At 56.8% G+C, this 27296-nt stretch overlaps 5 protein-coding genes and 1 non-coding gene across 6 annotated transcripts, besides 4 other annotated features; 3 read left to right on the top strand and 3 right to left on the bottom strand.

The window, feature by feature from the left end:
* Window positions 1-649: part of a sequence feature (possible transcribed region) that runs on past the window's edge.
* Window positions 322-687, bottom strand: CYME_CMN271C (hypothetical protein; the record flags this gene model as incomplete). The annotated part of the gene is made up of 1 exon (XM_005537331.1): window positions 322-687. One exon carries the CDS (start codon window positions 685-687, stop codon window positions 322-324), a length of 366 nt encoding a protein of 121 aa, XP_005537388.1.
* Window positions 688-1436: 749 nt separating this feature from the next.
* CYME_CMN272T lies at window positions 1437-2896 on the top strand. The gene has a single exon (XR_002461487.1). It is a non-coding gene; the product is annotated as a hypothetical transcript (transcript).
* A 1911-nt stretch (window positions 2897-4807) lies between these two features.
* CYME_CMN273C (hypothetical protein) lies at window positions 4808-15322 on the top strand (the record flags this gene model as incomplete). Its single annotated transcript, XM_005537332.1, has 1 exon — window positions 4808-15322. The coding sequence occupies one exon, from the start codon at window positions 4808-4810 to the stop codon at window positions 15320-15322; it is 10515 nt and encodes a 3504-aa protein (XP_005537389.1).
* Window positions 15125-16462: a sequence feature (possible transcribed region).
* Window positions 16463-16508: 46 nt separating this feature from the next.
* On the top strand, window positions 16509-18494 carry CYME_CMN275C (hypothetical protein, conserved; the record flags this gene model as incomplete). The annotated part of the gene is made up of 1 exon (XM_005537333.1): window positions 16509-18494. The coding sequence occupies one exon, from the start codon at window positions 16509-16511 to the stop codon at window positions 18492-18494; it is 1986 nt and encodes a 661-aa protein (XP_005537390.1).
* A 1222-nt stretch (window positions 18495-19716) lies between these two features.
* CYME_CMN276C (hypothetical protein) lies at window positions 19717-20466 on the bottom strand (the record flags this gene model as incomplete). Its single annotated transcript, XM_005537334.1, has 1 exon — window positions 19717-20466. One exon carries the CDS (start codon window positions 20464-20466, stop codon window positions 19717-19719), a length of 750 nt encoding a protein of 249 aa, XP_005537391.1.
* Window positions 20467-20552: 86 nt separating this feature from the next.
* Window positions 20553-23922: a sequence feature (repetitive element).
* Window positions 23711-24773: a sequence feature (pseudo-gene of 3-oxo-5-alpha-steroid 4-dehydrogenase).
* Window positions 24774-25427: 654 nt separating this feature from the next.
* CYME_CMN279C (similar to thioredoxin f) lies at window positions 25428-26003 on the bottom strand (the record flags this gene model as incomplete). Its single annotated transcript, XM_005537335.1, has 1 exon — window positions 25428-26003. One exon carries the CDS (start codon window positions 26001-26003, stop codon window positions 25428-25430), a length of 576 nt encoding a protein of 191 aa, XP_005537392.1.
* Window positions 26004-27296: the final 1293 nt, after the last annotated feature.

A 27296-nucleotide genomic window follows, 5' to 3' on the forward strand; every position in this document is an offset into this window, starting at 1 on the left:
TATGGAATACACAACACCGAATTCGAACACGAGACTGATTCCAGGGCAAGGACATCGAATCTCTGCGAAGCGATCGTCAGAGGCTTCTGGAATCGCATCAGAAGAGCAACTGTTAGGCTCGTCATTACTGGCTCACGCTCTGCTGACGTCGGTTCGTAACATCTCTCTATGAGCGTGCGGAGCACGCTGCGACGAGGCATGTCCGAATATGCTCATTCCAGGCGGCAGGCACTGTGTTAGGCCTCGCGGTAGCACCGGGACGATGGCGCGCTTCCACCAGGTTCGCCTGCTTGCCATCGAACTCCTCAGTGCTCGCTGCGGTCATCTCGCCCGCCATGCAAGACACGGGAATAGTTCAGGTCTCCATGGGCATCGCACCTGGTAGCGGACGGACTTGTGGCAGTGGTCGCGGTGCCATGAATCCCACCAAGCGATCGTGAACGGTATACACGAGCCGCCGTCCCTTGCTAGCGTGGCGCTCTTCCGCAGCATACTTGCGCAGCCGATGCTTTGCCCGCTCAATGATGAGCGCTGTTGTTGGATCCAGATGTTCGTTGTGTATGAGGCTCGCCATGGTGCCTTTTGATCTTTCGGCCGGCAAAGAGCTCTTGTCCCAGTCATTCTCAGCGATTCGTTGCTGCATGATGCGATAGAAAAGTTCCGCGTCATCGAAATGCTCCGGATCATACCTACCGGAATTTCCCGCCTGTGCGACTCCTCTGTTGACAACCGGCTCACTTCCTTTGCGTCGGGCCTGGAAAATGCGACGAATGCGTTCGCGAGAGTGCACGTCCGACAGCAGGCGCTGCAGCTGGCTTTCAAGACCCTGTCCCAAGGTCGTCAGCGCCTCGTTTCGCCCAGTCGTCGTTGGTGTTTGTTCAGGTACCACTATCTCTTGATGTATGCGCTCCAGTACGCTTTTACGCAGCCCAAGCAGCTTTTGGTGCCTCTGGGCCAGCGACGCCTCGAGCGCTTGGCTGCTCGCCGGTGCCTGTTGCGCCTGCTGGCCCGCCGCCTCGCGAAGCCACAACTCGAGCACTCTTCGCGCGGCAGTGGAAGACTGAACGCACAAATCCTGAGTTTCCGGACTGGATTCGCAGAAAGCTCTGTACAGTGGGGCATGCGGAAGCTTCGCTGCAGTCTGGAGTGGCTTGTGTAAGCGTGCGCGGGCCTCTAACAAAGCGTCAATCCGAGCACGCAGCTCTCGAGCTGTTGCCAACCAGGTCGTTGGATCGCTACTCTCTGTGGACGCTGTTTCCGAAGAACTTTCCGAACCATCCTCTGAGGAGCTGTCGCGGAGACTGTGCGGTCGTTTTCGCCGCATTTGTTCAAAGCAAAACTCGGTCGAGCTACAGCGAGTATCGAACGCTGTCAGTGCAGTGCAGTGCAGTGCCGTTCGAAACGTTCGCCGACTGCGACTGCGACTGCGACTGCTCGAGGACGCGCTGGCCTGGGACGTGCACACAACGACCAGTAGCTCCGTTCCGAAGTATTGGCGGTGGGTACCAGATCTTGGAGATATGGTGTGCAGTAATGGTTGCTTTCCTGTATGATGCTGTCCAACGAGCGATTGGGGTTTTCTGCTCAGTATGACTGTTCTGTCCACCAAAAACTTGGCGAGGCGCGAGGCCGGCACGCGGCATCGAGTGCGGGGTACTCAGCCGCTGCTGCTTGTACAGAAACGTATATGAATCGTAAGTATAATTGGCAACAGATATCGAGACAGGTGTGCAGCAGCGAAGCCAGCCGCGATACAGGTACTCCAAGCGCACGCCCTGCTCAGTTCTGAGGGCGACTCCGAGGCGAGGTTGTTTGCGCGATCGCGACGTTGACGACGCCCTAGGACGGCATCATCGCCAGCGGGGGGACGCTCACGCATCGCAGAGCACCCGACCAGAGGCCAGTGACACTTCCAGGTGCTTGACACCCGAAATGAGGACCCAGCTTATGCTTCGTTCCTCGCTGCACGGTGCAGGTTCTCTGGCACATGGGATGGTTCTCAGTTTCTACACCGACGTCTGCATATTGCTTCCGTTTGACGGTGCAGAACCGATGGATCAAAGCAGGATACCCCGATGAGGCTACTTGTACCAGCCGTTTGGACAGGCACTTTGGTTTCTTCATGGGCGTTTCGATGCTCTCGCGCTCACAGTACAGTGCACCCGAATGGAAAAGCGACCTGGTCCATCTTGCGCTCCTACGGTAGTAGCGTTGACTACCCGCGCTAGAGGGAATCGCCAGTGCGTGTGCTGCTGTAGACTTGTTACAGAGGCGCGACGACTTTGCGATGACTCTCATGGTGTCGGTTGGAGGAAATATTGTTCTTCCAGCGAGTCTATCAGGTACCAGTGCGAAGCATTTCGAGGAGTTGCCTCTGTCGTGGCACCGTGTGGGACGGAAATCGGAGCGCCCAACACAGCGCTTTCCGTGAAGGTGCCGCAGCCGCCTTTTCACCTACTTTACGCTCCAATTTCCATCTCAGATGCCATGCCAGCAAGAGGCACGCATCAGCCATACCTGGGGGCTTCTATGCCGCATCGACGTAACGTGGACGCTTGGCCGATGTTGCGGCTCTGGGCAGTTTCGCCGCAGCCTTGCCCGAGAGCACGCATTCGCAGCTCGCCGTTGGGTGCGTGCCAGGCAATCAGTGCCCTATGGCCTGTTGCTGGGGTGCTGTCCAACATGTCACTGCGAGCGTGTCTGTTGGCGTCGATGCCGCTGCGCGATGCACGCATCGTGCACGACACGCATTCGCCGACACGGATGCATGAACAGTTTGCAATGGGTGCTATGTGTACTGTAGACCGTTTGCGCAAGCTGCTAGTCGCTGTGCCTAGTGCTCTTCACGGACGCTTAGAAACGCAGCGAATCATAGTTTTTCAAGAATAAAATTTATTCCACTCTCCCTATGGTGCACTGCAGGAGATCGACATCACGATGCAATGCATAGTATAGATCGTGGACGAATTGCCCGTACGAGATATATTCTTAACTGAACAGTGCACGGTGGAATGGATTTCTCCTTCAGGTCAGTCATAGCACCTTGCTCCAACGGTTGAGGAACACTGGAAGAACCAAGAATATGCGCTCCGCGCCAAAACCCGATATTCTCAAAGCGTGCTTGCGGTCAACGATAGAACAACATCCGTAGATAACCTTTTACGGAAACCAAAAGCGATGATAATAGACACCATGGGTGTGTCTGATACTCTATATCTTATTCGTGTGGTCCTGAAAAAACAGGGATAAAATCGCAAAAACGTCCTAGTTCAAGCACGGCCATCTTCGACCGAAATCGCAACGCCAGCGTTTCTGGAACGTCGCAATCGGGATGAAGCATGGGGGCGTCGGGTTGTTTCCTTTTTCTTCGACGAGACTCTGCTCGGATAAAACCGTCGGAGCGTATATGGGTATGCGCGGAGAGGGAGCCCGTTGTATGTACGACCGAAAGTCGAATGCGAGGCCCAAGCAGCAACAGCATTCACTTTGTCGAATTATTGATGACTTTCACCGGACACCTGGCTACGTTCCTCCGCTGAACCACAAGACATTTCACCATTCCGATTGCGTCCGAGTTTTTGCCGATTCTGGCGGTTAATGGAGCTCCTTTTCATTCCTCTGTACAGCCCGCGGTTGAAACCCATCGAAGCAGAGTTTTCTCTTGTGATACGCAATGATCGCTGCATTGGGCGAATCGCTGCAGCGTTCATCACACAGTGACGTACGGAGACACAATTCGTCTCCCATCCGCAAGTCCTACTTCCTCCAGGAACGTCCTCGCCTACCGGCACAATGGAGTGTATTCGATTTCGAAAATAAGTGGATGCGCTGGGGTGCACACATCAGAACGTCGAAATGGAGGCGAAAGTTCGAGGACTTCTTGAATTGATGAGTTCCACCACAGGTAACGGACACGTGGAGTGCGTGAACCGAGACTTGCACGCCACGAATTATATGAGGCGATGTGTTGTGCTGATGACGAGACTTAAAGAGCTGACGCCATCCAGCTTTGTGGAGCAGCCTCTCAGGCAGGAATTGCGCCTGGATGAACTGAAGCCGATAGCAGGTGAGCGATCCAAAAAGGCTGGGTGGTGTCAGCACGAGGGTATCCATTTCATCCACATGACCGTAGAACATTTTGCGTTTGACTTACATACATAGGTTCTATTCTGGAGTGACAGAAAGAGCTTGTGGTTGGCGATAACTCTATCCCAGTTCGTGGCAGACGTTATCTTCGGGCACCCGTGCTTGGTACGCGTCTTGCGACGTTCTAGTTGATCTTGAAAGCGCTGCTTGCACTGAATGGAGTGCGCCCCTGCGGATGCAAACGTGTACCTGTGCATGCATCGACGTTCATACAGTGCACGCATCGCTATGCATACGTTCATACAGTGCACACATCGCTATGCATACGTGTCCGTGCACGCATCGCTATGCATACGTTCATACAGTGCACGCATCGCTATGCATACGTTCATACAGTGCACGCATCGCTATGCATACGTGTCCGTGCACGCATCGCTATGCATACGTGTCCGTGCACGCATCGCTGTTCGGCGCCCTGCGTGCTCGCCCGAAATCGTCACTGCGCTGCCTTGGCGCGCACGCGGGGTCCGGAAGCGGCAGTGCGCAGCGCACCGTTTTGGCTCCTCTTCGGGAGCGCGCTCTCGGCTACCAGTGCCGTTCTCTACCAAAAGTCATAGGGAAATAGGTGTGGTTGTTGATTTTGAAGAGGTTACCGAAGCAGTTGCAGTGAAAGAGCACGTTGATTGGATATAACTTGTAGCAACGGGAAGCGCGCCTATGCATGCAGTCAAGCGCTAGCGCCGCGGTGTGCGGTTCAGCAACCGTTGGGGATCCCAGTTCGCGGCGAATCAGTTTCATTCTTACACGAAGAGGATCCCTGGGACTTCAGGAACTCTGTACGGCGTGGGTAGGAACGGCACGCTCTATCCACGGAACGTGGATCTATCCTGACGGGAGCGGATCGAGCGTCACGGAGCGAGCCTCAGCGGACCGACGGAAAACCGGAGCGGTCAGCGAAAGTGCTGTTCACAGCAACGACTGGTTTGAAGAAGCCACCCAGGTCACCCATACAATCGTCACTGAGCTTCTACCCGCGCGCTTTGAGATAGCACACGGCGCTCGCTTATTGTGTGCGATAGCGACTGGCCACTGGATCCTGCGGGCATCATACCTGCGGGCATCCGCGAGTGCGGGCTGTTGGCTCGACAATGAGATCGACCATGAATGGGCAGCTTCACTAGAGTCGCTGAGCGATGCAGAACGCAGCGTCGCGTCTGCCGCACGATGGTGGCGTGAGTCATTACAGAGCGGTCGGTGCAAACGCCTGTTGCAAGATTTGCGGGTTTATTTGCTCTGCCCAGCTGTCAACGGAGCATCTAATGAATCGCGGGGGAGGACGTGTGCCTCATGGATGGTCGCTGTTGCTTCCAATGCGCGCGCCGTTGCTGCCATTGTTCGGGCTACCGGTGCCGAGCTCTGCGGCGTCGGGTCAACCTGCACAGCGTCTGATCACTCGATCGATGTCGTTGTCGAAGTGTACAGCGAGAATGGGCAAAACAGAATTCCACCAAATACCAGTTGCCTTGAGATGCAACAAGGCCGATGGCTTAGCGCTCTGGATATTGTAGTGGGCCTCATTGGCTGCGCTGACGAGCAGCTTCGCTTTGCTCAATTGCGAACGACTCGAAACATCCCAGGTTCGGAGAGTCATCATGCTACAAATAGTTGCAGATTCGGCTCTTCTGGCGGTGAGAATTCCACGTGCGTATCCGCGCTGGCATGGACGGAGACGGCGACTTCCACGAAGAACGAGGCGGTTCCGTCCAGTGACCCGTCGCCGTCTGCGGGTCGCCTGCGACAAAGTCCGGGTGAGCGGCAGGAATTGTCGGATGCGCCAGCGCCGGCGACCGTGCTTGCGGCTCAACGCGCTGAATGCCTCCAGCAGCGACCAAGCGGAGCGTTATCCGGCACGCTATCTCCAGATGGGAGCGTGCTCGAGTCAGCTTGCCATGATGATGATGCACTGGGAGAGGTACGGCACGGGGTCGGTGCACAGAGGCTCCCTTCAAACTCATTACTTTCGCAAGACGAGACGCATGCTGTCACTCTGAAGCATCCCGACACAACTGGCAACACCGGAATTTTTACATCATATGGCTCGACGCCCGTTGCTTCCAGCAACAACAGCAGCAGCGGCAGCTCTACCCGATCCGCTCGAATCGTGGCGACAAAATTCGCCGCGGCTCACGCTCTAGGTGAGTCAGAATCCCGAAGTAGCGGCGAGATTGCGCTGTTGCCTGCAGCAGATTCTGGGACTCTCACGGCACTCGAGGACGAGGCCCCCCTCGAGCAGCTGTCTGGCATTCGCCGGGACGGGATCACTCGGCAAGACCCAGACAACTCATGCAGCGCGTCGTTCACACGAGTCCTGGGTACGCTCAGCGAAGACAACCGCTCCTGCGCGCCGCTGAGCGACCACTCTCCGAGCGGGTCTATTGAGAACGCTTGCTGGCCACCGTACCGTCAGACTCCAGATGATGCAGCTGCAGACGGGTCGGCAAGTCCCTTTGATGAGTTCGATCTCAAAGGCCTTTGGCAAGCGCGCGAACGAGCCACGGCTGCTTTGCCGGCGCACGGTACGCGGACGCTGTCGCCACGTAAGCGCCAACGTATTCATCAATCGATAGAAACGCACGACGGCACTTCACGCTGCACCACCAGAAGGGTTTTATTCGGCTCGATAGCGTCCCCGACGACGCCAGAGGGAGTGGCATCTCATTCAGTCGAAGCGCAGACAGCGGGAGCGTCTTCGCACCGGGCGCTTCCAGAGTCTCGAGCGCGCGTCGAAACTCGAGTGGAATCGCCCGAACGAATTCCTGTGGACAGCAAAGCGTCTCCGCGATCCTCGCTAGACTGTGATGATGTCTCCACAAGTTCCAGTCCGATGATGGCAAGTGTCTGCGGCAAGCGCATCAAGCATGAGCCATGTTCATGGCCAGAAACGCGCTCCCCTGGGACCACTCCAAAGACGGATACTCGCGTAACTGGCGCTTCCACCGCAACGAAATTGGAGACGGGTTCGATTTCCTCACCGGATGCCAAGTTCGGAACGTATGGCTCAACAGCGTGGGATGCGGTGCAACCGCTGCCCCGAACACACCTGGAGAAGAGAGTCTCGCCAGGGCCGCCACGGCGCCAAGCGCCCGCCCTGAGCCCGAAGTTCCACGTTGCAGCCTCTGATGCTCCAAGTGTCCTGAATCTTTCCCATTTGCTAGACCTGATCCAGGAATTCGAGAGCGCCGTTCAGCGTGATACGAACGAATGGCGACGTGCAGTTCTGACGCTTGGGTATTCACGAGCGACAAAAGCTCCGCTGTTTCTCCGGGTGGCGGCGCGGAACTTGCGCCGTCTTCGCTTGTTGATGGAGTCGGGTTGTGTGCGGGTGCCCATGTCGTACGGCAGACGACTGTGGTATGACAGCGGCGCTACAGACGCGCATCGACTGCAGGCAGCATCGTGGCTCTCGTTTGATGATGCAGCATGGTGCTTGCGTCGCTCGTCGCTGTTGCCGCCCAGGGATATGGGGCAATTCCGGGAGCGTCTCGTGCAGAGTGCCCGCATCCGGGCTCGCGGGCGCAGCGAGCTTCACCGCCTTGAACCTGTTCAGGCGATTGTCGGACTCGCTCGCGTTCCGCATCGACAACTATTGCGTCTGGCTCCGGATGCGCAACGACGCGTGCACACCCTGCGCCGCGTTGTGAGTCGCCAGTGGACTCGTGAGGCCGTTGCCTCCTGGTCAGAAGCGGCCCTCAAAGCGTGGCGAGATCGCCACGAGAACGCAAATGCCTACTACTACCGGCATACCGATCCTGGTGAATTTGAGGGCGAGGAGACGCAGTCGCTCCACACGTGGACGCCTGCGGAACGGCGCCTATTTTTCGCTGAACTAGATCGCTGGCGTGCCAACCAATGGCGCCTAGGCACCTGCTGGGGCATTTTCAGCAAAGCGATTCCGTCACGATGCGGCTACCAGTGTTCCAATTTTTACCGGGCATGTATCCGCAGCGGCGAGATCCACGATCCAACGTACGGCTTCAATGCCCGAGGAGAGCTGAAGCGACTTTATCCGGAGCGCGAGGACCCGAACACGCGCGCTCCGCCTGACGCGCTGAATTGTCTCAGCGAGGTCTGGCAGTGGCCCGAGATCCAGTCCATGGAGCGGCAAGTCGATACGTGGATTCGGGAACTGCATCCGAGCCTGGCTCTGAATGCAAATTGGTATCGACAGCAGCGCCCTGCAGGCGAACCGCAACGACGCAACGTGCGCGCTGCCTCTGGTGGACAGCGACAGGCGCGCAGTATTCGCCGCTCACTGCCAGCGACACACATCGACCTGCTTGGGTCGTACCCCGACGCATACATCACCACAACTGATGCAGCATACGAAGAAGCGGATGTGCGGCATCGACGCGAACGCAGACTCGCGTATCGTTCCGCCTCCGTCGCCTCGACAGGATGCTGTGTGGTCGCACCTGCACCTGATCAGCGACGCCTTGAGTCGCGCACTGGCAGCCGCCAAACTTTGCGTTCTCGATCGCAAGCGGAAACGCCCGAACTGGCCTTTGTTGAGGTCGACGGAGGCGCGCTGATGGAAGTGATGCAAGCGCCCGCCGCAGACCCAGTGGCTGTACCGCAGCGGCGCCGTCTTCGACGTCTCGCCTCACCAGAATCCGACCTTGTTGACCAGGATGCATTTGGAGTCGATGACGCGCGCTGTCCTACTGTGGCATCTCCAGAGAGCCATAATGCAACAGCGATGCGGTATCAGCAGCGCCCGAATCGTATCGTTCTTGAGGCAGAGCATGCTGGCACCTCGCTGGGTGCACCATCAGGCCAGAGAAGCGACCGCTGCAATGCAAACCTCGACAAGGTTGCTATTGGTGTCGTTCGCTCCATGCGCTCTATGACTGCCCGCAGGCAGCGACTAGAAAGCATTCTGGAACGGATTCGGGCAGGCAAGGCGTCCACGCGGGGACCAGCACCTGCGCCGGTGCATTCGCTGTTGCAGGCGTCCATGTCAGATGGCAAAGAAGCGTCCTTGTCGGGCAGCACTTCACCAGTGCATGAAGCTCCCGACTGGCGCGTACAGCGCCTGCGTCACCTGGTTGGGGCAGCTGATCAGCCTCAGCGCACCGCGCTACTCCCAGCGTTGGAGGCATCTTCTGGAGCGGTCGGCGGAACATCGCAGAGGTTACCGGCACCGTTGGCGACAGCAGAGGGGCATTCTGGCCGCAAACGCCGCCAACCACAACGACTACTCATTGCTGGACAGACGGCGGCGACGACGACGACGACAGGAGCAGCAGCAGCAGCAGCAGCAGCGATGAACGCATCTGGTGCAATAGTGCCGCCGATGGAAACGGAGACCCGCTCTGCACAGAGGTCAGCAGTCGCACAGCATTGTTACACGGAACAGATTGTACAAGAGACAGGAAACGACTTGCCGGGTGATGAAGGCGACGCTGCGCATCAGCGTACAAGTCGATTCTGGGCGCACCAGCATCAGCAGCGTTCACCCGCGAGCATCGTACCTGCGTTCAGAGCCAGTAAGCAACAGACACGCCTCCCGGAATGGCGTCCGCAGACGCTTTCGGACCATTTGTTGCGACTTTGTCGATTGCTGGACTTGTCGTCGTCGTCGTCGTCGTCGTTATCGAATGCGTGGTGCGATAATGCGCTCGGGCTTCCACCAGCCGGGGTGCCGCTCGAACGGGCGACACTCGCGCACCCCGAGTGCTTCGACGCTGGCAGATCACACCCTCTACCGCTGATTGTCGCGGAACGTTCGACTGTGACGGCAGCAGGGACGCGCTCGCAGGCTACAGATTCGTGGAATGCTGCTGACGCTTTTATTGACGGCTTGGACGGTGTGGATGCGTCGTCGTCGTTGTTGCAGCAGGACAGCGCGCCGCCAGCAACCGCTACAGACGCAGCTGGACGCAGCCGGTATGCTGGCGATAACCCAGACTCTAGCTTCTACGCAGCCTGGAGTGGCTACTTGAATCAAATGTTGCAGAGAATCCTTCAACGGCGCTGCGGGGATGCTCCTGCAGATCCGCATGCGGAAACGAATGTGAGCGGTGCGTGGAACGCGCACGACGAGCATGCTTCTGGAACCGGTGCGTCGCAAGCGTGGAGCTGTTCGCTTTCGACACGCGACACGAGCTGCCAGTTCACGCTCTGGCCGATGTTGCAAACGCTGTTGGAACGGCTGGCGAACGACGTGGTGCTCTTGTACACGGACGCGGACCCAGTGCTAGGACAGTGGCTGCGACAATCGGGTTCTCGCTTCGCCGATGGTCAAGAGGGAGCGGAGCCCGCTCTCCCGCACCTCATACAGCTGGTGATGCGATTGACGGCGCTGCATGCCGACACGCAAGTCGTTGTGGCGGCGCATTCGCTGGCGACGTGTGTGCACGAGGCGCTCGACGGCACCAGTGCCTCGTCGTCGGGAATATGTTGCGCGCGAGACGCCCTGTGGATAGCCGTCGCTGTTGGTCTTGAGCGAGCATCGGCAGCGCATGTTCGTCTCCCGACGTTACCGTTGACGATTCCGCAAACGATACCGGTAACCGCTGCAAACGCGGCGGAAAGCGTGAATGAGCAAGCAAATGCCCAGCAGCAGCTACGTTCGGCACTACGTCTTTTCTGCTGGCACCTGCTTTGTAGCGAAGCGCTTCATTGTGCGCCCGTGTTGCTGACAAGTCCGATGTGCTGGCGCCTTGGAGCATCGGCGCTGGCCGAAAGCCTCCAAGGATGGCGGACACTGCGTCAGGAATGCACGTCGTCGTCGTCGTCGTCGTCGTCGTCGGGGTCAGCAACGTTGACGATGCCTGCGTTGGCGGCGCTTCTCGCACGCTGGCATGAGCGGGTGCTTGCGTGCTGCACCCGACACTGGCGCCAGGTTGTGAATGCGGCATGTACGCATCATACTGGCGGCTTCTCGTTGGACACCTGTGCTCCGCTGCTGGAGCAGGCGCTTCACCTCGGCGCTGAGGCCGCGACCTGGATCGCTTTTCCGCTAGCAACCACCACGAACGCTGAAACAACACTAGGACATGCTGCTCAGCGTCGGCTTGGTCGTCATGATTGGCGTCTGCAGGCACAGGCGCTGGACGAATGGGCCACGGAGCTGATGCGACCGTTCAGTCCCGAAAGTGACGCGCTTGGCTGCACGGTGCTGCGTCCTGCTGCTGCTGCTGCTGCTGCTGCTGCCGCCGCCGCCGATTATGATGGTAATCATAACGACGGTCATGATGATCACGGTACACCCGCATCGCTCCAAAATATCTGCAATGTTGACTCGTCAACCGCTGTAGTTGCCCTGGCGGGCGTACCCAATGCATGGCATTCGAATACGCTGGGTGCGCCGTTTTCGCAGCCGTCCACATCAGTCGACGGATTCTATGTCCAGGGCGCTGCGGCGCTGAGCGCACCTGTCACTCTTGGCGCGTTATTTGGCGTGCTACGCTCTGCTCTGGAGATGTTGGCCGTCTGGAGAACAAGCTGCTGGCAGCGTTTCATCACCAATGCATCGAGTCCGGTGGCAGCATGCAGCGTGGTGGTGGACGACGCGAACGCCACCCATGCTGGAGCGCGCTTGCTAGCCAGCACACTCGAACGACGCTGGCTGCAGTTGCTACGCGCGTCGTTGGCACGTCTCTGGCAGGTCAGCGGGCCCGCAGACGACACAGCAGGCGATGGTGTCTGCCACTGGATCGACCGTAGCTACGGCCCATATGTGTTCTACCTGTACGGGACAGCGCTGCTGGCGCAGATGCTCCCTGATCCAGAACGGCAGGCACTCTACAGACAGGTGCGGCATCGCTGCCCTAACTGGATACTGCCGACGCTCCTGCGTCTACACGGGGCGTTTATGATATGGTGCTGCACTCGTGTGCGATTCCTCGAGACGTCGCAGCATGCGGCATCATCTGCAAACGAAACGGCGATGGCGTCTCCAGGCAGTGCAACGCCGCCGCTGCTGCTGCTGCTGCTGCATGGACTTGTCCATGTGCATGCGACGGAATGGGTGACGCTTTCGCAGCAATTGCTGCGCTGGCTGGAGACGGCTGGTGCGGCACCAGCCGGATTGCTTCCGTCAGCGGGTATGGCGTATGCATCGGAACGCGCGCCCCTGCCGGCAGTCTTGGCGCAACGCGTCCTTGCGCAGCGGCTCGAGACCAACCGCGTGATGCTTGGACAGATTCCAGCGCTCGATCATGTGACCGCATGGGTCGAGCGTTGCGTGGCAAGCAGCAGCAACAGCAGCAGCAGCAGCAGCAACAGCCGCACGAACAACACCATCCCGAGTGTCGGCAAATGTGCGATTGGCGCGTCCACTTGGACGTGCTGGGAGACGCTGTGGCAAGCGCTGCCTTGGTACTGGACATGGCTGACGCGAGTCTTGGAAAACGCTGCGCTTGGGAGCAGCGGATCGACTGCGCCCAGCACGCGGTACGCGATCACGCCTGCACTAAGCATGGTCACCAGCGGTGTCGTTGTACGCGTCGCCCGTTTCATTCAAGTGGTACTGGCGAGTGCGCTGCTCGAGCTGACGCCCTGTGCAGAGAGCGCAGGCGCCCAGTCGGATGATGCGCGGGATCCACCGCGTGACCCAGACGCATGGATATGGGCACCAGAAATGACGGCAACGACAACGGTCGACTGGTGGGCAGCACACACCCAGCGCGCACTGCTGTTACACGCGATTGGCCCGTCGAGTGAGCGCCTCGCCGCGTTTCTCGAGCTGGTGCTTCCGCAAAACCAGTCTGGTGCTGCTGGTAACTCGACTGGTCTGCTCTGGTTTGTTCCAGCGTCACTGCAGGAGGCACACGCGCACCTCGTTGCCGATATGGTGCGTCTCTTGCATCAGGTCGAAGGCGCTGCGACGGTCCATCGTTTCTTGACGCGGCTGACGCCTCTCCTTGGAGGACGCTCTGAATACCTGGAAAGCTGGACGGGCATTCGGGCCTGTCAACGGCGTTGGTCGATCGGATTTCTCACTCGACTGGTGTTTTTGGCGAAACTGCAAGAGCCGGTACGCATACCTGGCAACGTGCACGCTCCCAGAGGCGTATCAGCGTCCGAAATCCACTGCTGCGGCAGCGACGAATGCAGCGAGACTGCTGACGCTTACGGAGCGCTGGGCGAGTCGTCGGCAAACGCTCTGTGTAGCGACCAGGAGGCAGCACTGCGACTGGCGGCCGCGTTGCAGCATCTTCTGACACAGACGCTGCTGCATGGACTGGTAGCCTCGCCGCTGCTTTGGGCCTCGGAACAGGCCGGCGCTCGTGAACGACCGGCCAGTCGCCTATGGTCGAGCATGGAGCCGCTTGTGCGCGCCCTTTGCCAGAGCGGCGATGTTGAAGACGAGGATGCAGGAGCAGCAGCAGCAGCAGCAATGCCGTCGTGGCCGCTCTTTCTGGCGCGGTATGCAGCACGCTTCTGCAACGGGCTGGTGCGGCATCCAGCGACAAGCGTAGCAACATCGACAACAATAGCGGCTGCAGCACCGCTGACGCATGTGCGGCACCTCTGGCTACCGTTGCTGGCGCGTTTGCGGCAGCTGGTGCCTACAGCTTCGGCTGCGACGGTTAACAGCGAAACAAGCTGGCGCCGGCACCAGGTGTCGACGCTGCTGGCCAAGCTGGTAGACGAGCTGGAGGCGCTGCTGACAAGTGCGCTCGCCTGGAATCATATGTGGTTGCAGGGGCGGCGTGCGGCAGTCACGGGTGATGAAACACCTGCTCTGTCGCGAGCTGCTCTGCAACTGTTCCAGTACCTCGTGGAGTTTGCTGGTATTCTTTTGGTGTTGTGTGCGCGCCTTTTGCGGGTACCAGGGCGCGCTCCGTTCTGGTCGCGAGTGATTCGTCTTGGTCGTCGAGCGCTGGAGGAGTACGCAAACATCGTTGCTGGTCAACGGCGGCAACTGCTACAGACAGAAACGTCCTATGCGCCTGGTAGGTCGCGTTCCCTGGAACACTTGCGTTGTGTCTGGATCGCTACGGTATTGCGAGGTCTCGCCCAGATGGATCTAGTGCCTAACGATAGCTACTATGCGAGTTTTCGGCGACACTTGATTGCGGCAAGCCTCGCCCAGGATGCCCTGGATGCGCTTGTACTGGGTCTATGGCCTGGTTTGTCACCGACTTTGTTGCAGCAGCCGGTCGGCGAGAGCACGGCTGCCAGGTCCGAACGACCAGCGGTTGGTGCTTGTGTTCGCGAGTCGGATGCCGCTGCTGAGGCGACTGCGTTGCTCGCCCTGCTCGATTGGTACTGTCGACCGGAGACGCTGTTCCCTGCAGGCACTGCTGCTCTGCAGCGACTGGAACGTTTTCAACAGGAGTGGCTAAGCGATCTGTGCAGCCGGTGCCTAGCCCAGGCGCAGTCCGAGCGTTGTGTGAACCTGTTGCAGCGCTGGCTCCAAGGTCGGCTTTTGACGTGTACCCGTCAGTCGTGCTTGTCGCATCTCAGCGGTGCTGTGTATTACGCAACGATGGCGAGAACGCTTGCCGTTGCCTGGTGGTCCGGTTGCATGCGCCACGTTGCTGTGCGTCTGAATCACGCAGGTTCACCATCGATGACGACGACGACGACGACGACGCCAGAACAGCAACAACAACAACAACAACACAGGGCGGCGTTGCGCCCTGCAGACCGAGTGGCGACGGAAGTGATCAGCGACCAGTGCTCGGGCCGACGATTTGCACAGCGTTTTCGCAACAGCGTCGACTTGGCTGCTGCTCTAATGGAGTGGCTCGCGGCAAGCACCCGAGTGGATGCCCCCGCTCAAGCGACATGCGAGGAGACGTTGGCATTGCTGCTGGAAGCGCTAGCTGCACATGTCAGTGCCGGTTCATGTCCACATTGCGGTGACGATCCAAGTCCGGCATCGATATCGTCTGACGAGCGCGTGCAGTTGCTACGTCGTCGACTGGCGGAACAGCGAGCACGCTCTGCCTGCGCAGCGGTACACGCGGTATGGACGGATCATCTGGAGCGACTCGCTCGCAAGGAAGCGATGGACGCCAAGTTGTTTACCCATCCTAGTTGTTGTCGAAACTGGCTGGTGATACAAGTCAATGACGTAGTGGAGAGAGCGGCTTGCTGGCGTCGGCGACCCGGTGATATCTGGCGGACCGCTGGACCTAGCGTCTTCGATGGAATGAAAGACGCTACGACGACGACGAGGACGCCACCGCCATGGTTGTGCTGGTCTGTACCTGAACGCTAACCGGATCAGAATGGATGTTGAGAACGGGAACGTTGGCTTCGATGCTCATTTCCTGTACTTGACGGAGACTCGCGGGGTTTTTCTCGCTGTCATGGTGGCACAAGGCGACGTGTACAGCGCGTCCAAGGTGATTCTTGTAAATAGACTGTGTGTTCTGGGATCAGTCGTGCAACGCTGCGTAGACGCCGGAACGCTAGTCCAGATTCAAGACTAGACTCGTGAAGCAGTAACGCCAAAGACGCGGGCATTGATCCTGAACTCTGAGTCCGAGCTCTTTCCCGGTTTTGTGTTACCAAAGCGAGAATAGATTAGGAGGAACTGGTGTTTGTTTGAGTAGATGTACTGGAATTCTCTTCTCGCATGCAATAGATCGTGTTGCTAGATAGTTGCTCCTTATCAAAGAATGCGGGAAACGGATCCAAGTACTGAATAAAGTGTACTAGTCAAGGTGGACTTGCCAGTAACAGATCCTCTCTAACCCCAACGTGCTGACCTCTTTCTTCTCGCATGCAATAGATCGTGTTGCTAGATAGTTGCTCCTTATCAAAGAATGCTGGAAACGGATCCAAGTACTGAATAAAGTGTACTAGTCAAGGTGGACTTGCCAGTAACAGATCCTCTCTAACCCCAACGTGCTGACCTCTTTCTTCTCGCATGCAATAGATCGTGTTGCTAGATAGTTGCTCCTTATCAAAGAATGCTGGAAACGGATCCAAGTACTGAATAAAGTGTACTAGTCAAGGTGGACTTGCCAGTAACAGATCCTCTCTAACCCCAACGTGCTGACCTCTTTCTTCTCGCATGCAATAGATCGTGTTGCTAGATAGTTGCTCCTTATCAAAGAATGCTGGAAACGGATCCAAGTACTGAATAAAGTGTACTAGTCAAGGTGGACTTGCCAGTAACAGATCCTCTCTAACCCCAACGTCGACATCGCAATAGCGCAAAAACGACCCGCCACCGACGTCGGCGCTTCTGTTGGACGCGAACTGAACGTTGACAACGCTTATTGGCCATTTGAGTTTGTTTTCGTGTCGAATACCGGAGTGGTAAAGTGTTCAGCCGCTCTTTTGGATCTTAGAAGACTGCTGCTGCTGCTGCTGCTAGTTGAGTTCCACAACGTGCCCAAGGGCGTAGCGTGGGCGTGTGCAGAAGCACCGAAGAAGGGGTGCTCGTGGCAGAGGGCATGCTCACCGGCTGGACCGTGCACTCGCCGACGGTTCTGAGCTGGGTTCTCGTCGGGTTTCACGCCAAACATGGACACCAAATTGAATGTGCAGAGTTAGCGGATGAGCTGTCGGTGAACTGGCAAGTGAACCAGCCAGAAGAACGCTCCGGAGCTTCAGCGCAGAACCTCAGCAATGACTGGCTTCGCGAGGTGGCCGTGCGAGCGCTTCCCGACGGTGCCCATGAACGCGACCACGACATCGTGTACTTCACCGTTCGACACTGCGTCACTGTCGACACGTTGTACGGTGTAGCTTGCTACCGACAGCGTCAGGTGGACTGCAGTCGCATCGCTAGCGCTGAGGAGGCTGCTGCAACAGCCCGAGGTCTCGTCCAAAAGTCTGTGGTATTGTTGAGTCGCTGGCCTCTGTATGCGCTTCTAGCGAGTCGACTAGAGCCGGTGGTTGCCAGTTACTTTGCGAAACATAACTTTGGGCAGGTAGACTGCTTCCGGACCTTGGTTACGACGCTGAATGAAGAGGTAGCGGCTGCATTGGGCGACCCTGAAGTGCAACGACTGCCGGTATCGACACCAGTGCCAGTGCAGCGACTACCAGCGTGCCTGGATCGCTACGTCTTTGGCGACACGTGTCTCCAACAGCTGGTGACGCGGCTTCGACGGGACTTGTTGCGCCTGATCAAACTCGTTTTATTAGAAAGGCGCGTTTTGGTCGTTGGGTCACCAGTCGAGCTCGTGGCTAAGGCAGTGCTTTCGCTGGTCAGCGTTTTCCCGGCCGAGTGTCTGGAGCCGCCACCGAACTCGGGGCGGGACGCTGCACTTGACCTAGCGACGTGCTGTACACTAGCACAACTTCCTTTTGGTCTGTTCGACCTGTATGGAAGCACGGGCGTGATTCGTGTTGAACCGTATGTGCCGCTGGCGTCTCTACAACCAACGTTAGCCGAACGAGACGCTGATACTGCTGCTGCCACAACAACGCGCTGGATCGTTGGGGTATCTACACCTGTCGGTCGACTATTTGCGGATGCTTGTCGGTCTGCTGGGGTCTTTGAACGCTCACCGGTGCGATCCCTATTCGTAACAGGGCGCTCGGCGTCTGCGCAGACACCACACTCGGTACCTGAGTCGATGTCTCCGGAGCGCAGCGACACCAGGCCAGCCAAGGCTTCGTGGCGGCCGATGAACGCCTTCCCGCAGCCGCCAGATGCACTGGTGCACCTTGAGCGAGGTCGGGTCTATTTCACGCCGGAACTCGCGTCACTTTTAGAGCTAACTCGTTCAGAGAAACGTTTCATAGATGAGCTGGTCCATGCGACTGCACGCGGAGCACTGAACGAGTCAGCAGTGCGAGCACGCCTTCAATGGTACATCGTGAAGCTTGCCTTGATAGCTGCAGTGGCTGGTGATGATGCCCCCATGCCCGCTGAACAGCAACCTGCTCTGATCGATGAACTAGGTCTCCCGTTTTTCCAGCACTGGAATCGTCATACAACGCATTTTCGACGCTGGCACGCTTCATTGCATAGGGCACATGCGACGCTGCGACGCAACGCACTGGGACATGTGTTGCGGTACGCGTCGAGCATGCCGACTGCCGTCGATGAACAACAGCAACAACAACATTCGATGCGCGCCTCCTTCGAGGAGCTGGACGCGGGGCTGGGGCTGCATTCGCTTCGCCAGGCTTGGATGCGCTGGTGGCGCTCCGCTACCTCCACGGACGATACTCGACGGCAGTCGTCGTGGAGAGTGCATCACGGAACTGCGGTCACTCGAGTCGAGAGCCGTGGAGCCAGCGATGCTTGGCAGCGCTCCTGGGCACTGCCGTCCATCTCCGCGGGTACCATTGCCGACGAAGCATGGGCGTCATCTGGCGAAGCGTCAACGATTCCGCAGGCGAAAGCGCACCTGATGACGCCAGCGGTTGCCGCTGCCTTCACGTCGACGGATATCACGTTATTGCGGGATCGCTTGTCGCCCTGATAGCAATGACGACACTCATCGCGCGGGAGAGGCGGTGGAGGTGGCGCTCTATGAGCAGCACAGATATTTCTCGATGTATCATTGTAAACGCGGGACTTGTAGATTCGTGTCTTTGGCACCAACGGACACCTCTTCTGTACAGAGCGGTGCATGCTGGAATGCTTGTACCAGTTTATCCTTATTGTTTTCGTTTGTTTCTCGTGCAAGGAGTTCAATAAAAGGAATGTGTCTCGTGGACTGGACAGAGATCGCGGAAAGCTTTGATGTTGTGGTCGCTATTGGCTTGCGATAATGAGCGACCTGACTATCCCAGGGCTCGGTATTGTCGAGCGTTGGGCATGCGCGCTCTCAGGGCCGTATCGAGAAGCGCGGAATACCTGGCACACTTCATGCCGTGAGCACACGAGCGATCCAGTGGCACACGCGGACGATCTTTGGTAGGTGTACATGGTGCTGCACTGGGGTTGCAAAGCGTTTCTTCTGCATGAAGGCAAGAGGCGTGCATTCGCTAACTTGTTCAATGCGTTGGAAAATAAAAAATGACTCCCAATTCGCGTCATGTGGTGGTAGCCTCCAGCGATGGATGTGCGGTTGCGCGCAAGAGCTGCCTGGTCTCTGCTGCTTCGAGGAGCGCGTAGAACGAGTGCAGGAATCGATGCTGCAAGATTCACGTCAACTCATTCAGGACGACGTACAGGCATCACGAGCTCTGGTCAAAATTGAAATACGTAGAGAAGAAGAGAGCGCAACAGAGACGGATGCATGAAATGGTGTACGGTATGCTGAGCGTACGTCAGCATGGGTTCCAAGTGAATCCAACGGGCTTGCACAGGTGTGTGTGTGTGTATGTGTTTGTGTGATTCCATCAGCTACGAAGCACCCATGTACGTTCTATATGGGGAATCGCATGCCCCGACGAACACCGGAAATGTATTGTGCTTCGAGAGCGCCCGTCGGTTTTGTGTGGAGCGAACTGGCGAGTGAATCGTTTAGTACTCAGTTTGGGCCCTGCGCTGAAACGCTGCAGAGTTTCGATGCAAAGTATCAGTTGCCAGAATCGAGGCGTTGAAATCTCGCTTGGATCGAGGCACTCTTCTGGTGCGGTCAACAGCCAAGCAAGGCTGGGGCACCATACAGATACACCGGCAACGGAGTTCCTGGAATTTTCGTGAACAAAAATGGTGTCCCGTGATCCCATGCTCCAGAGTCCAGATCGTTGGGGTTAGGATACAGGCTCCACGCTGGCCATGATGCCCTCTGCTAGCAGACGTCCACAGCAGCACTCGGCGAGCCGCTCACTCGGCATGAGCACCTCGGCTCGTCCGCACCGCTCCAGTATTCGAGCGGTCGCCACGGCCGTGCCAAAGCCCATTTGCGGGACATGGCTTACGAGAGCGCGCACAACGTGCTCCGTGGAGTGGCCCTGCTCGAGCGTCTGTGCTCGGAAGAGCACAACTCGATAGACCGGCGCGCGTATCGTCCAGTTTTCGGGGCCTGTGGTCGACGGCTGGGCGCTGCTGGCTCCAGCGGCGCTGGGCGCAGCGGCGACAGCAGCGTTCGCCGGAGCGCTGCGACTGGACTCTCCCTTAGTATCACGGAAGAAAGACGGCAAGCGTTGGACGCGTTCCAACTCGCGAGCAGAGGCGCGCGGAGCGCCTCGTCGTCGGGCAGCAAGCCACGCTGCCGTGGTCTCCAACAGCACCATCAGCTGCACGCGAACAACTGCAGGCGCAGGTCGAGCCGGTTGTGCGTTTCCGTGAGGACTCCCATTGGGCGTTGCTGCGTGCTGCTCAGGAGGTTGCCCAAAACGACGCTCCTCATCAACACCGTCGTCACTGCTGCCGCTCGCCGCTGTACTAGCGTAACACGAACAGCGCCGACGCTTCGGAGCAACCACGCCCGCGGGCGCTCCGCTGACGCTCCAACGGTGCCCAGGTTGTAGGCGTTGCAAGGTACACACGACGAAAACCATACCGGTGTTTACGCCAGAGTCGAGCGTCACGATGTGCAACTTTCAGCAACACTTATGCGCAGTAGATAGTACGTACGGGCGCCGCAGCCAAACGCCTTTCGAAAGTCGAACGACGTCGGGCGTGTACAGTAGCGGCGACCGGCGGCCTAGACGTAACGCTTCCAGCTGGTGTGCAGACGCCTCCCAGCGTTTCTCGGCGGGCCACGTACTATTTCTTCTAATTTCGTCTCATATACTTCTACTTTTCGAGATTGTCCAACAAAATTCCCTCTTGTCTACTCTGGAGGTCTGTTCTCCAGCACTGCCCATCTCCGGATATTGATAGCGGCGTTAAAGTCACGATTCACAAAATCCATACGTCTCCTGCAATCTCTGGTTGTACTTTCTGATGCAAGTAGTCCACGAACTTTCGCTCTCCTTTCAATTTGCTCTTCCGTCAGCGGTTCGTGCTTTGCTATTTCCGAACGGCTCGTTGGCACTTTTCCATCTCCACTGTCTGAAGTGTACAACCCATTTCATGGTGTGTATAGGACGTTCGGAACTCATGTACAGGTATCGTGAAGAAACGCCTTGCGCACTCTTTGTATGTTCTTGCCGTTGGAACTGGCGCAGTCCCTTTTTTCGACGCCGAGCACCCTGCTCTGTACGCTACTACGAGCCTCTGACTTTCATCCTCCTTCAGGGCGCTCAACTGATTGAAAAAATTCGCGAACGCCCGCTGCTTCCCACAATACAAGTTCATTCACAAACGAGCCCACCGGGGCTTGGTATACTCCTCCCACAGCGCCTCCCAATGAGCAGCGCGAACTTTCATGAATTTCCGAAAAGCTTCAAAGTCCGCTCCTCGGCTAGTCACCTCGCTCAAAGCTTCCATGTGATCCTTCACTCCTGAATTCCATTTCTCGATTTTCTTCCTTGCATTCATTATACCGGATTCTCGATAGTATCTTGGTCTCGAGAACCTCAAAAGACGCATGTCTCTCTAACGAAAGTTACCACCAGTACTATCTTCCGCACGCTTCGGTGCTGCGATGGTGATGATATTCGTATTCCCGGGGTCCGCGCCAACGACAAAGTCGTTATCTTGTACTTTCTGTGCCGCAGGATCCGCCTTCTTGTTTTCTTCATGCTTCGTCGCGCCAACGACAAAGTCGTTATCTTCCACTTTCTGGGTCGCAGGATCCTCCTCTTTCTTTTCTTCATGCTCCGCCGCGTCAACGACAATGTGGTTATCCTCCACCTCCTGCGTCGCAGGATCCTCCTCTTTCTTTTCTTCATGCTCCGCCGCGTCAACGACAAAGTCGTTATCCTCCGTCTCCTGCGTAGCAGGGTGCGCCTCCTTCTCATCTTCATGCCTCGCCGCATCAACGACATGGTCGTTATCTTCCACCTCCTGCATGAGAGGATCCTCCTCTTTGTTTTCTTCATCCTTCGTCATGGGCGCAGTCGAGGGCGGAATTGGACGATCTTTCTTCAACCGCCGATAGTGTATACACATGGCTACTCCATCGGTTTCGATCAACCCAGTAAATACCTTTTGTTTGGTCTCTTTGAGACGTTTGAAATTGAAGATATTCTTCCAGTACGTCTCCCGGTTATCACCGGAGAACTCCTTGTTGCTAACATTGAACTCCGGACAGATCTCCTTCATGATGCCATGAAGGATCCTGGAGTCGATACTCACAAAATGTGACTTGATGTTGCACAACGGAACCACGTTGAACCGCTTACCCATTAGGAAAGCCTTCTGTCTCTCCCACTCTTCATTTTTCCTCACTCAGCTTCATCTCCGCCTTGCGTTCGAGTTCTCGATTCAGGAATACGAAATAGAGCAGGATGAGTTGATAGCATCTTTTTTCATCTTTTTTGAACTCTGATATTTTTTCTGTTGGATTCGCCAGCCCCATGACTGCACGGTGCTCTTGTATAACCGCACGGATTACAGAAGCCTCATTCGTGCTCTCGTTTGGCGCCTTCTTGTCGACAAATTCGACCTCATCTTCATACTTTCGATCGTTCGTGATGCCATTGATAATCGCCCATATTCCTTTGCGAGACAGGCCCGGGTAGAGTGGAAACACGGTGCGTATTATGAAACGTTCGAGGTTCATTGTCAAATGGTTCTTCAGGTTCGTGATGTGCTTCATCGCCCCGTAGCCGTAAATACCCCGGTCACCCTTGTATCGAGTACCGTTGAAGCTGTAAAAGGGATGTTTTTCGTGGGGGCCATGCACTAGCACATTTTCCCTCCGCGTTTTCTCTCCACCAAGCATCAGGTGTCGAATAAAGGTGATGTCGAAAAACTCGTCTGGAATCTCGACCGTTTCGATGTGCGTCACGTCTTTGTACATCTCCCTCGCCAAATGCATCAGCCCTGACGACGCCTTGACAATACTCTTGGAGTACGAGTCGACGCGTTTTTCGATAGCGTCTCGCAACTTTTCCCTGTACGGATCCTTGATATGGCCAAGAAGAAAGGCTCTCATCACCTTCTCGTCGTACAGTCGTCTTTCTTGCCGCCTTCGACGTAGGACCTCTCCCCTTCGGTTCTTTTTCTTCTCCTTTTCTTCTGGGCTCGGCACTGTTTTTCGTTTTTTCTGGCAGCCAGCGATACTGGGCCTCCAGGATCGTCGACTTGCTTTTTCATAGCTTTCCTTTTTCAGTTTTTTTAAATGAACCCGCTGTGAATGCTTCGGTTATATACTGCGAAAAAACACTTGGCCAGACTTGTTTGAGGGTTGAAACACCAATGAACTGAAAACTATATTTTTGTTCGACTCCGACGCAAATACAACTTTTACAGCTGAACAACACGCTCCTGGTCAGCATCGCGGTTCCTTTCAACGGCGGCATGTGCATCGCGTCAGTTGACTGCCTGATCTCCGAGATGCGTTCATTAAGCGCAATGCGTCCATCGCACGAGACGCCACTCCAGTCGATGAAGGACACGTGTCCGACACCCCGCATTGGCACATGCGTGTTCGCATCGCATTGCAGCCAAACTAAAGTATCGTAGATAGGAAACTCACGTAGAACGATCTCTTGCTATAGACGCTGTCGCTGGTGCCGAAGCTACTGCCCATCGCAGTACCGCCTGGACATACATGGAAATGTTGGGACCTAACGCGATACCTCGTGATGCTTCTATCAAAAGCGTAGCGTTCTCTGCGGCTTACCGTTGTGTGGATGACGTATGCATCACTCTTCTCACTAGGAATTTCGTTAGTTTTATTCATCGTAACCAAACTAGGTACGGTGGGATTCCTGAACACGGACATACGTTTAATGCCGATGCTTGTCACGCATGCTACACTGACGCTGGAATGAGGAACTGACCTGAATTGTGCTTCTATCCTGCGTCATAGGCTGGTACTGATGACCGTTCAAGTCATTTCCATGCTGCTGTCGTTGTCTAACTTATGGTGCCTGCTTCGTCCTCCGGATCCGGTGATCTTGGCAGAGGCATAGCACACTCGACCGGCCCCCTGCTATCGGTTTCAGCTTCTCCTTGTTCACCTCTGGCCTGGGAGGTTCCCCCAGAAAGTTGGACCGCGTCAGCTCCGCCGGTCGCGCGTTCATCACCATTCATCATCTGATATTGATGGCGTTTTGTCTGAAACGCTCGTGATAGAGCTGAGGTCAAGAAGCGATCAATCTTGACCGACGCTATCAAACGAGCGGTACCAGAAGCTGAGGGCTGCAGCCGGCACCAGGTGCTCTGATGCCTACATGCTGGCCGTGAATAGTGCGTGACGAAGTCGCACAGCATGCCACGGTTTCCTAGTACGTAAACCAAGCACGTATTCGAAACGTTCGGGTTCAGTGTGATGACGAGTCGCCGCTACGGCATTCTGGGAAAATCATCCGAGTGCGCTATGGTTGTTCGAACATCGAGCATCATCACGTGTATGGGTGCGTTTCACTGCACGAGTTGCAACGATCATCGAATCCACCATCATCCAAAAGTGACGAAAATTTACAAGCGTACCGGGCTCGCACCTCCAGGTCAGGACGTGCCCACCAGCACGCAAACAAATTTCGTGCCCTGCTGTGCTTTCACCAAAAACGAAAGGAAACATGCGTTTCCTCGACCAGGGATAGAGGGTTCCGAATTCCTTCAGATACTGCCGATGTTTCGTCCGAACCCAGACCAGCATCTGCAGTGTGCCCACGAGCATACACAGGATGCCTGCGATTGTTCGCATCATCGAGATCAATCCTACCCACGCCAGTACCTCAAATATGCAGTTCGGATACGACACGAACTCGAAAAGCAAGCCGAATGGGATCCGCCACCAGCAGCGGCCGCGAAACCCGATTGCAAACCGCTCCCGCAAGCCATTTGGGCAAACGAGTGGTGCAGCGCGCATATTCATATAATGCAGCAGCAGTAGCAGCAGCAGAGTGCATCTAGGGGTGTGCGTGGATGGTGAGCATGCGTTGCGCAGCTACGATGTGCTTTCGTTGAATGCGGCAGATAGCTGCATGGATCGTTGCGTGCGGTGCGCTGCTGTGATGCGCTTTACGGGCGGCGTTCGGGAAACCTGCTTTTGCCTCACGGGAGCGCGCGTCAGTGTCGAGTAGCCCGTCGGCAGGGCCGGACAGCATCTCTTGCAAACGAGTCCGCTGGCAGCGAATCGAGCAGGCGATACGACGTTGCGCTCGTCATCGGATATCGGCACTGCAAGGCACACGGATACCTGTAGAGCTCGTAGTTGATCGGTCTGCAACACGGTTCGGCATGCGCCTCGCCAGGGAACTGCAGAGCAAGTGTGTGCGTGCACAAACGATGCGCGCTCTGGGCTGGAAAACGACGCTGCGTCGCAGCTTGTGTCCGCAAAATATACGTACTCCTCTGGTTCGGTATCGGAAACCGCAGTAGCTACTCGCGCAGGTGCTGCTGACACAGGTATCGATTGCGCGGCGCCTGAGCGCAATATCCAACCGCCGCGACTCTGCGCTCACATGTGCGCTTCGATGCCACGGAGGATTTCTTCGGCCTTGGCGCCGTTAATCGTGAGCACGCGGTCACCATTCTTGTAGAAATGAAAGCTCGGTACGCTGCGAATACCAGCGGCCTTCATCATCATAGATGTTTCCTTGGACTTATCCCCCACCACTTTTAAGAACACCACGTCGGTGTACTCCTCACTCCATGATTCCATCTTCGGTTCCATGAGTTTGCACGGCCCGCACCAGGTGGTCCCGTAATCGACAACAATGAGCTTGTTCCCCGCTTCCGACAGGATGCGTTCCATTTCCTCTTGTGAATCAACTTCCCGAACCGCCATCCTAGGCCGAAGCGAACCCAGAGGCCTGCGGCGGCTGTAGCTGTAGCTGCAGCGGTGGTGGTGGTGGTGGTGGTGTCCAGACCCAACGCCCTGCTGCACCGTTCCGAGGGCGTGTCGGCGCCATAGCGGCGCTTTACTGCCACTAGCAAGCAAGGCCCGTGTACACACCGCGCCACTACCGAGGTCAGCGCGTTTCCCGACCGATCCCGCAACAGGTACTGATACAAAGCAACTGATTCCTACCATTTCCGTCTCTCAGGGTCCTGCTTGTGTGGAGTACACGTTGCCCAGCAAAGCACCAGCGTAGAGCAGTCGCCACAACGATCTCCGCGCCTGTGCGCTGCGGCTGGCGCACTGCCGCATCTCATCGAGGCGAGATCGCGGCGCCTGGAAGTGGACATCAGCGGCGGCAGCGGCGGCAGCGGCAGCAGGTGTCACGAGCACGGGGTGCGGACATATACCAACGAACATACGGTGTGTCGATGGGTGCTGCTTTGGGTGTCACGCGCACGGGGTTCCGAAGTATATCAGTGAACATACGATGTGTCGATGGGCGCTGCTTTGGGTGTCACGCGCACGGGGTGCGGACGTATATCAGTGAACATACGGTGTGTCGATGGGCGCTGCATTGGATGAGCGTCGATTGCGATCGTTTGCCAGATGAAGCATTTCTAGAAGCGGATGTACACCTCCTAACGCATGATATTTCCTGTATGGATGCGTCCGTTGCTTGACAAGGCCAGGGTGATCTCGACTTCGGATCGGATGCTGTTGATGATACGCCAATGATCGAGAGATCATTCGGGTATCGAAAGCATGATCGGTCTCGTGTACCAGATAGATTGCAATCGCGAATACTGGAACCGAGGAGCACCCCAGTACGCGAGCGCTCGCAACACGTGTCCCCACTGAGCGAGCGCCTCACTGGGCGACATCGGCCTCGTGGTGAAGCGTCGCAGCGTGCCCCTATTCATAAGCAACGACGATGCTGCAGTCCTGGCGCTGCGATTGTGCCGTTTGTGGTCTGCTAGTATTATTTTGACACGGTTCGACACCTGATACCGAGGGCTCGCGCTGCCGCGGGATGCCCAGCTCCGGTTTTCGATCCCCGCCTTCGAGCGCTGCCTTTCGGATTCAACGACCGGCTCAGCAGCGAGACTAGTGACGAATCGTCTGAAAGCGCTGCTAGGACGCTGCGCACTGCCTCTGTGTACACGCGTAGGCGGTGGGTATCTGGATGCGACGCGCTCGGCTTTGCTCAGCGGAGCGCTTTTGTGCAACCATTGCGCATGTTGCTGCTCGGTTGCGACTTGGTCTGGATGGCAGTCTATTCGAGTCTGAAAGTCACGCATTAGGTCATGAGGGTCATTTTCACTTTAGTGACATGCAAAACGGAAAGCAGGTACTCAATGTTCCAATGGGGTTTGCTTGCGTGCATCCATAGACGGCCCGCATCAAGCTTCCGCTCGATGCTGTTTCTGGCGCTGAGCATCGCGGGCACGCGGCACTCGGCACTGTGAGGTGAGCAGCGACCTGCGC

This window comes from Cyanidioschyzon merolae, chromosome 14, assembly GCF_000091205.1.
Source record: "Cyanidioschyzon merolae strain 10D DNA, chromosome 14, complete genome".
Lineage (NCBI taxonomy): Eukaryota > Rhodophyta > Bangiophyceae > Cyanidiales > Cyanidiaceae > Cyanidioschyzon > Cyanidioschyzon merolae.